General features: G+C 33.1%; 1 protein-coding gene across 1 annotated transcript; it reads right to left on the minus strand.

Moving 5' to 3' along the window:
- Positions 1-503: 503 nt before the first annotated feature.
- On the minus strand, positions 504-5,590 carry LOC126667827 (eukaryotic translation initiation factor 3 subunit B-like). Its single transcript, XM_050360917.2, has 11 exons — positions 5,253-5,590; positions 4,799-5,036; positions 4,525-4,671; positions 3,422-3,550; positions 3,039-3,167; positions 2,869-2,952; positions 2,651-2,775; positions 2,331-2,529; positions 1,718-2,250; positions 1,411-1,522; positions 504-1,094 (listed from the first exon to the last, which is right to left on the minus strand). The coding sequence occupies exons 1-11, from the start codon at positions 5,372-5,374 to the stop codon at positions 750-752; spliced, it is 2,163 nt and encodes a 720-aa protein (XP_050216874.1). The 5' UTR covers positions 5,375-5,590; the 3' UTR covers positions 504-749.
- Between the last annotated feature and the right edge of the window lie 4,819 nt (positions 5,591-10,409).

Consider the following 10,409-nt stretch of genomic DNA (forward strand, 5'->3'; position numbering starts at 1 on the left):
ACTTTATCCGAAACCAAATCGATAAAAAATATTAAAAATCAAACCAAACACAAGAAAAATCCAAGTATTTGTCAATTCGGTTAAAACCGATAAAAATACAAGCATCCTGGTCCTCCGAGTATACTTAAGTGAGGCCTTTTCCTCACCCCTACTTGTATCGATATTTGCTTCTTCTTTTTCACCTCAGAATGAGCCGAACTTCGAAACACTCGAATTTTTTTAAACTGAACTAGTTGGTTCGATTAATTTTATAATTCAGTTCGATTTGCACTCAAATTTTTGTATGTCTAAAATAGAAACAACCAAAAAACCAATTTTTGATCATACCAAACCAAACACACGGAAGTTGTTGGTTCGGTTTTTGTAGACCCGTACTTGTATCCCTACATTTGAATATACACTCAGACTCATCATAATTATCAAAGGAGTTTTTGTCCTCGACAGAAAGCTACTTCACTTGAGAGTTAACTAATAAATGAATTTTTATGACCAAGACAAGGATATAATGGAAAATAAAAACTGAAAATTACCAGACAAAATTCACAGTAGATATCAGAGGTCAGCTCCAAAAAAAAAACATCATAAAGCAAATGATATCCTCATCAAATCTAACAAAATTTAAAATACTGCTACAAATCCATAGGGATTAGGTAAATAAAAACAATCTTACCCTGTATTCCAACGATTTCAGTGCTTTGATTTGTAATTATACACCCCTATGAACTCTGAACTGTATTTATTAAGAATGCTTACTCCTGTCCAAATTCAAAAGAAAGAACCTCTTCTTTCACATCCAACAACTCTTCAACTTCTACTTCTTTGGCCTCATACTCTTCTTCTTCATCACTAACTTCTCCATCTCTTAATTGTTGCCTTAACAATTTTTCATCTTCATGCTGTCGTTTCCACTCGTTCACCCATTTTTCCCATTCATCCTTCACCATTTTCCGTTTCTCACGGTCTTGCTCGCTTAATTGTAATGAGACATCCTGGTCCTCCGCCTCGTACTTCTTAGAATATTTCTTCAAATTATTTGCTATCTCTTCCTCCTTTTCAGGACTCAAGAAGCATGGTGGTCTTGGACGCCAAAGGTACTGCACAAAAGATAGAGAACCAATCATCAAGTAGTAATGACAGCAAAAAATGAATGATATCTATAGATTGTAAATACAAGTAAAAAACTTAAACATACTAGAATTTTTTGTCAACCTTTAGCAAGACTACCAAGCCAGATGATTCACATAAAGTGCAATATTACTTTCAAAATTATTTTCTATTGTTACAAAAGAAGCTTCCAAATTGTAAATGTCTAGTCATTTGGTTGCTTGAAACAATCTAAGGGAGAATGTTACTTTCTCTCACACAACAGAGTGAATCAAATAAAACTTCCACAAGAATGATTAACATTACCTGGAAGAAATGATCCTTGAGTATTCGATAAAGCAGCTTGCCGTTAAATGACCATATATTGAATCCATTTTCCATTTCATGATGAACAGACGTCACTGAAGTTGCTACATACCTGCAGAAATAACAGGCATCACAACGTATTAGAAATATAAGCACCTTCCCCACCTTTCGACCGATAAAACCATTCTGCAATCATTAATTTGAAAAACAATAAGAGTATAGCAGCGATTACTCTCATTCACTTCATGAAATATGCTCAAATTACAACCTAAAATGTAAATCAGAACAAACTTGAATGGACAACTACCTTCCAGTAGGATCCCATTCAATATCTGTTGCCATAAAATGCTCAGTGGTTCCCATAGTCTCTAGCTCATCAACATTAAAAAATTCTAGCTGTCCATTGAAACCCTTGAGTCCAGCTAGTATTAGATAGCGACCAGCAGGTGACCAGAACAGGGCATTTGCTTGTTTGGCTTTGAGAGTGGTGAGCTTGGAAACACGACCCGTATTATGGGCCGTCCTCATCGAGTAAAAACTTACATCAGGCCTTGGGCCATCCCCATGAATAACCGCAAACCTGTGACCCTTTGGTTCCCAAGCAAAGGCAATGATCTTATCACTCTTATTGTCAAGCTCCAATACCTCAATGGGTATGTCTCGTTCTTTTATCCTGAAAAGCTCAAATCCTGTGTATGTTGTCCTTTTTGATTTGGTATAGCGATCAACCTTCACAGCAAGATAGTCCCCATTGCTTTGCCAGTACATTTTGCAATCACTAACACTAAATAGATTCTTCTGCCTCAATTCCTCCTTACTAGGAACTTGAATAAGAGACACCTATGGATTCCGCAATTGTAAAGAGTGGTTAAAATACAGCAGAAAATTAAACCCCCAACCATTTAAAAACAAGTACTCACTCTAGCAGGTTGATTTCCGCCAGCATGTTCAGGAACAAAAAGTGCAAAAATGGGATCAGTGGGTGACCAACTGAAATCCATTATGTTTTCAACCTTCAAAGACTTCTTGTCAATAAGAGCAAAGGTCTCAGTTTCATAGATAGAGATCATATTTTTTCCAATTTTGGCAAAGTACTTGTCCTCTCTTCCACCACCCCACCTGAAAAATATGAAGTATTAGTTCTATCAAATAATGAGTAATGACAAGATGATAAAATTCAGTGGTCAACGTAAAAGGAATTATTTCAATGAGGCACATGTAGGTTATCAAAGAAAATCACCTAAATATGGGCCAGGACACTCCTGCAACACCACCAGTTCCTCCAATGGAAAACTCATCAGCGCTTCCCTTGAAATCTCTCATCACTTTTCCAGTTCTTACATCAAAAATATTTATTACAATCCTCTGTATAAAAGAAAAAACATTTTAGTAACAGCACCGTACCAAATAGACCATTATTAAGATAAGGCCATAAGGGTGAAGGAATAGGAAACCAACATTTGCATCACGGGGATTGCTTGGTTCATGGCTGCTGTATGTAACTAAAAATTTCTCACCAGGTGAAAAATCAATAAGTTTAACCTGTAGATATACTTATAAGCTTAGAACAATGAATTTAATAGAAATTATAACAAAATATATTCTGAATGAAACCCAAAAGGTGGAACCTGAGGATGAGCATAGCGCATAAGCCTGTTAAAGGCATTTGCCCCACCCCAGACAGCAGCACCCTGCCTGTGAACTGTTGCCAAATAAGTCCCGTTTGGGGACCACTGCACATAACTTTCAGTCCAACACTGCAAAAGACACATGGATGATCAGTCACCTTATCACATCTAAAGTAAAAAAAAAAACAGATGGCTGATAACTAACAACCTTCAAAAAAAATTGCAACATCAAGAATTTGAACTCGACAATTTCGATTATACAGGTATTACATGTCAAGCTCTAGCAACTTGCATTGACACACAAACAAACAGTTTCTATGGCGGACCAACAAATTATGTTACAAGAGACAACAATGAGATTTTATTTTATCAATTTAACTCACAGCACGCTTGTAAACAGGTTCAGGCTTCATCTGTCTTGCATCATTCCAGAAAACCTCAGTGTCCGAGCCTGCACGAATTACAAATTGATCTCGAGCTTTTTCATCAGTAAGCCACTTTTGAAGATTTTCCTGTAACAAAACAGAAGCATCAGCTCAATAAGTGCAATACACATGCTTTACTATTTATTAAAAAAAGACCATTAGGCAGAATAGAACAAAATTAGAATAAATAAACCATACATTATAAGTTTAAAATCTTCCTTAAAGGTCAAGCTGTATTAGATTATGGACAGTCCTTTCACCCTAAAATTTAAAATTTACTTGTTCTGTTTATAACAAAAGTTTAAGCATATCCTGTTGATCGGGATTAAAAGTGAGTCATGATAACAATATGCTAAGATATCCGATGTATTGGACAATATCTTCAGAGTCCAATAAATTCTTGTAATGTTTTTGCCAAAATTAAATAAATTAAGAATACCGCATATGCAATTATCCTAAAGAGCTACAACTCAGTCATTCCAAGAAAATAAAATCCTACAACTTTAGAGCTTAAGGGCAGAGCTATAAAATCCTACAAGTTTAGAGCTAACAGCTCATAATTGTAAATTGGTACTAGAACTCGCATGAACAAGACAGAAAGGAAAGAAAGTGATTCATGTGTTCCAAGAGGATATGTGTTCCAAGAGGATGTACAAGTGCGAAAGTCAGGATGAGAAGAAACAAGTCCTAGATTTTTGGACTTTACATGACTATCAGCACTTCTGTGTAACCGGCATAATTTTTCCATAGTGCCCAGTCCCAGTTTTACATTGGCAACTTACAATTCTGAAAAGTATTGGCTCTTTAATCACTAACATTAACATGACCATGACAAGAATAAAATCATTCATCTGTCTACCACAAACATATAAAACATATGCGACCAACTGTAAACAATCTCTATTAGATAGAAATTTTAATAACATCTATAATAATAATAAAAGAACAACACCATGCCTAAACATGCACAGAAAAAATAGCAATGAAATCGATCGAATCAATAGAAAGAACTATAAAAAATATAAACAGGATAATTAAATGGTTGAAATAATTGTAATTACCCCATGAACATAAGGCTTGAATTCAGGAGGGGCCCACTCATCTGGAACTTTCATGAACCTATCAAAGTCCTCAAACATGTTGACAGCAAAAATATGTGCTCTGTCCAACTTATACCCGTTTGTCTTCTCCTTAGCCAGCTCAGCTTCCTGTAATAGTGACCAACACCGATCAGATAAGCTATAAGCAATAAGAACATATTAAATGAGTAATAACCTGAGAAAGAATCATCAACCAAGAAAGTTTAGTACAAAACTACATCAAGTGAGCAATAACCTGAGGTGAATTATACTCGATAAAGCAGTAACCTAAGGTTTTTTGCGTCTCAGGATCAAGGGGCATCCAAAGGCCATCTTCCTTGATAACACCAATTTGACTATAAATTTTTCTGATAACTCCTTCAAGCTTTTCGAACTTCTCCTTAGGAACAACTGGGAGATTATCAACAACAATAATATTACCAAACCCAAAATCAAAATCCAGCTGCTCTTCTTGGACAACATCTTCATCATCACTGCCAATCACAACATCATAAGCCCAAAATTACTAAAAAAATATGCAACAAATCAAACTAAAAACACGCCGGCATCCGAAGTTCAATTGGATAAACAAATACAATTAATGCCGCTCAATCTACTCTTAAAGCATACCTAATATCAATTAGGTTAGGTGTATAATCAATTTTCTGTGTAACTAAATAAGGGGCAGTTAGTTATGGAACTGTATGTACCTGATGATTCCGAAATCTTCTCCGGGAGGGAGCTGAATAGAGCTGAGATCGAGCTGTGAAAGATCTATGCCGGCGGCTGCAGCTCGCGCATCTAAATCTTTCATTATCATAACGTCCATCATGATTAGTTTCTGTGGTTTTAAGGATTCTCTCTCTAAGTCTTAGAGAGAGAAAAAGCTAACAGTTCCGCTATTGTTCGGAGAGAGAGGAAACGCCGTGGAGATTGTGGATGAAGAAGATTGGATTCGAGAATTTAGGTGTTACTGGAGAAATTTTTTTAGGGTTTTTGGCTTAGCTTAGTTTAAAGGGTCGGTTCAGTTTGGATATGGTTGAAATGGCCATAATATGATTCGTTCGGGTTGTATTTGAACTAGTGGCTAATGGGGCAATGGCCCATTACTGGCCCATTAACCCTTTGAGAATTTGTGAAAAATACTAAAAAAAAAGGCCAAACACATATTTAGGTCCCTGCACTATCACTCTTTTCCAACTTAAGTCCCTAAACTATAAAACGTTTAAAATAAGTCCATACACTATCAAAAACATCTATTTTAAATCCCTATTGTTGCGCAAGTTAACGGAATGTGGATGACGTTAACAATTACATATCAAAAATGCTATTTTGATCTCTGCACTATCATTTTGTTCCAAATTAAGTCCTTACACTATTACAAACATCAATTTTAAGTCTTTTTATCACATAATTCAAATAATATTAATAATATTTTTATTTTCTTCTCTTTTTTAATGTTATTAAATTTTTTAGCATTTCCAAAACTAGAATCATCTCCGACTATTAATAAAAAAATTGTAATTTAATTTAAAATTGTAATTATTTAAAATTTATTAATTTAATTAAATAAAAATAATTTTTTTATTTATACAATAATTTTTTATTTTATACAATTAATTTTTTATTTTTATAAAAAATTAAATATATTAAAAAATTGTTCGTCTACCTCGCAATCTTTAAAATATCACATTTTTAGAAATAATTATTTTTATTTAACTAAATTAATTTATTTTGAATTAATTAATTTTGAGTAATTAAAAATTTAAGTTAGATTTATAGGCAAGGACTCAAATGGTAAAAAAATTATAGTGCAAGGACTCAAAATTTTAATTTCATAAATTTTAACTACAACCAATCTCAGAGTCAAGCGTTTGTATCTCACTCTCTAACAGAATGGCACGGAGGGACTTAAATCAGAGACTTTTTATAGTGCAGGGACTTATTTTAAACGTTTTATAGTTCAGGGACTTAAGTTGGAAAAAAGTGATAGTGCAGGGACCCAAATATGTGTTTAGCCAAAAAAAAATTCAAACTTAATTTGCAAAAGATGTTGCGGTAAAATACTTTCTACCCTATTCTTTTTGTAATTTTATTCATGCTCTTAAAATTTACTAGTTTCGCATTACGTATTATGCACGTGGCTCGTAACGTAACTCGTCAAGTAAATTTATCATAATTATATCAATTTTTTATTTATAATGAATATTAAATTAGTTAAGAATTTTTGTAAAAGTAAATATAATATATTTCGTTATTAAATTTTTTTCCATACTGAATTTATTCTTCTTTTGGTTTTACAATAACCATAATTAAATAATTAACTTAATTTTATTAATAATATCTTTAAAAATAATAAGATATAAATTTAAATAATATTATATTGACCAAATATATTATTTTAATTTTGTAGTTCAATCTATACTATATATAAAAGTACGGATGGGGGGGGACATGCAAATTTACTGAATAATCCTTTTCAGTTTACTACTAAATAAAGGTTTTATAGTCATTAACTAATTAGTTATTTAATTAATCACTATTGTAATAAAGTCTTAATCAGAATAGGTAACTTAATTATCTCCAATTTAGTTTTTATCTATACTATATATAAAAGTACGGATGGGGGGGCAGACAAATTTACTGAATAGTCCTTTTCAGTTTACTACTAAATAAAGGTTTTATAGTCATTAACTAATTAGTTATTTAATTAATCACTATTGTAATAAAGTCTTAATCAGAATAGGTAGCTAAATTATCTCCAATTTAGTTTTTAGTATGTAAAAAATAACTACATTGTCTCCAAATTATTAGAAATACCTATCTTTTAGTCATTAACTAATTAGTTATTTAATTAATCACTATTATAATTAAAGTCCTAATTAGAATAGGTAGCTAAATTATATCCAATTCAGTTTTAGTATATAATAAATAACTAAATTGTCTCCAAATTATTAGGAATACCGATCTTTTAGTTTGATTTAACTACAAAATTAAAATATCGTATTTGGTTAATATATTATTATTTAAATTTATGTCTTATTATTCAGTAAATTTGCCTGTCCCCCCCCCCCCTCCGTACTTTTATATATAGTATAGATATAGATAAAAATACTATGTTCTGATCGAGAAAGGGAGGATTTGACAAAATTACAAAATAGTTTTAAAAACAGTTGTAAATTGTTTTTTTTTAATGTTTAAAACCTTTTAAAACTGTTTGAAATTGTTTTGTTTTTTGATATTCAAATAATATCATTACTCGAAACAGTTACAAGCGTAAAAATTCGAAAAAGTCCAAAAACTAATCCCGATAACCTGATAAGAAATAGTCATTGCGTGCTAAATAGTATGCAGTATGATTGACAATGCAAACATAAACGACAAATTAGTAAATTGTCTAGCTAAAAACACACGATCGTCTACCAACACGTCTCCACTAAAAGCCCTGAGGATTCCGGATGTCCAAAATTGCTTCAAAAGCATTTGAATCAACAACAACTCTAGACCAAATTTTGATCCAGTTAAGAGCTTCTTTTATCCCAATAATCAACTTAACTGTTCTCGGGTTATAAAAACCTGAAATATTGACTTGCCGAGCTTGGATCAAACACCCGGTCCCGCTGCCATCACACACCACACAACCAACCCCCATACTACCTTCAACGCCAAAAACAGTAGCATTAACATTCAACTTGAACCAGCCAGCTGCCGCCAAACTACACCAACATCCTCAAGCTCTACCTCCTTCTTCGGATAACCTGAAATCTCCCTTCTCGCCCTTTGCTATTGGATAAGTTGTTGACCTGCAAGATTTACTAGGCCTTCAAACTATTAAGTTTATAGTTCCAGACTACCTCGTTACGATTCCTCCATAACCGCAGACATACCATTGAGATCAGTTCACAGTCCTCAACTTACAACGACCCAACCTATGACTAACCCACTGATTAATACACATATTACCACCAGCAGAAACTGACAACTTAGCTGATCTCCAACACCACACATCATAAATACAGTCCGCAAAGAGATGAACTACAGTTTCATCTTCACCATTACAAACCTTACAAGAAGCATTTATGAAGGCTTGCTTTTGCTGCCAATGCATCACAAAGTCAACAAATAATTTAGTCTACATGAAATTCCTCACAAAAGTGAAAATATTCAAAAAATTTAAACGATTCAGAACCGACTCATACTACTGTCTACCTCCAATCCTTCTTCACCTCTCAAAGCCTAATAAACACTCTTAATCAAAAAATGATACTTCGGATAAAAAATCCACACTCAAGTATCATCAATATCATGTCAAGTAATAGGAACATTGTTTGCTATCTGTTTCATGTTAATGATCAAACGAAAATTTGATCTTTTCCTATTAGTTTGGAACTGTTTTGAAACTTAAGCATTGGTTGCAAATTGTGTTTTTATAAATCCGTTAAAATTGTTTGCAACTTTTTTTAAAAAAAAACAAGCCGGTGAAATAAGATTTGGAGTAAGAATCAACATGCTAGAGTAAAAAAGATAAAATATGAAACACACTGGATTAGACATGTCTGTGAGCTTAACTTGACTATTTTAAATGCAAGCCTGAGTCCGCCCCGAGCTCACTATCCAAATCCGGTCCGTACATTAAATTAAATATGGGTCCAGGCTAGGTATTTTATGGGTCTACATAAAAAGTTATGCAATTATAAAAGTTCGAGTCTTCACATAAAAAATCGGGCGGATTACAAGCTCAAATTCACATCGGGTTTAAAGTGAAAATTGAATGTTCAAGCCCAAACCAAGAAGGATGGGCATGGGGGACTGAATCCTAGCCTATGATCATATCTAATTGAGTTAATTAGACAAAATACGTTCATTATCCAAAGTAATTAGAATAGTACGGTTGCACTTTCTCTTTTTGAGGAATACAATTTCCATCTTTTATTTTTAAATTTTAGGTTTTCTATTTTTGACATTTACGTTTTCTATTATTGTTTTATTCTACAATCAATCCATTTCTATCTCTAATGCTCATATCAATTCTTCATCTTCAATCTCCAAACCCTAGAATCCTCTCCTCTATTCAATCGTCACCAAACCATCGGCGCCGTCGTAAGTCTGCCGCCATCGCCCGCCATTGCCGTTCGTGAAGAGATTGCCTACGTTTCCAGAAAATTACAAATGCTTTTTCCACAGCAGAATCATTAAAAATGGTGAAGGAAATTAGGGTTCATGGGCGGATCCGAAGTTTGATTTCAGTCTAATCCTTTGTTAATGTGAATATTTTGGGCTAATCACATTTTGTGTGTTGTTTAATCTATTTTTTATTTTTCTTTTGTAAACGATGCTGTTGATGAATGGTGGTTCGATTTTTTTGTGTTGCACAGCATGTTGCACTCTAAGTGTTTGAAGAAATGCTTGTGAGAATTGTAATATTTTTTGGGTGTTGGATAACCAATGGTTAATATTGGGTAAACCGTTAGGTAACCTGTAATTTTTGTTTTGAATATATCATTAATAAAATCGTTAGTAAACAGTTGTTGAATTTTATGTTTGTGATTTGATTTTTTTGTGTTGCACAATATGTTGCACTCTAGGTGATTGAAGAAATGCTTTTGAGAATTATAATATTTTTGGATGTTGGGTAACCAATGGTTAATATTGGGTAAACTGTTAGATAACCTGTAATTTTTATTTTGAATATATCGTTAATAAAATCGTTAGTAAACAGTTGCTGAATTTTATGTTTGTTGCTAGTTAACCAATGGTGTACTAATAGTACACTAATGACCTTGTTTTTAGTACCTTGTTGGTTAACAAATGGTTAATCAATAATTTTAGATTTTAAAAAGACAATTTAGGTTTTATTTGACGATTAT

Source organism: Mercurialis annua, linkage group LG2 (genome assembly GCF_937616625.2).
Source record: "Mercurialis annua linkage group LG2, ddMerAnnu1.2, whole genome shotgun sequence".
NCBI lineage: Eukaryota > Viridiplantae > Streptophyta > Magnoliopsida > Malpighiales > Euphorbiaceae > Mercurialis > Mercurialis annua.

Bases quoted from the DNA above. Each gene is read 5' to 3' on its own strand.
- LOC126667827 (XM_050360917.2), bottom strand. From the start codon at position 5,374: ATGATGGACGTTATGATAATGAAAGATTTAGATGCGCGAGCTGCAGCC. The intron at 2,953-3,038 runs GTTCCACCTTTT...GTATATCTACAG, and splicing joins TGCGCTATGCTCATCCTCAG to GTTAAACTTATTGATTTTTC. The intron at 1,095-1,410 runs GTAATGTTAATC...TCTTTTGTGCAG, and splicing joins TCAAGGATCATTTCTTCCAG to TACCTTTGGCGTCCAAGACC.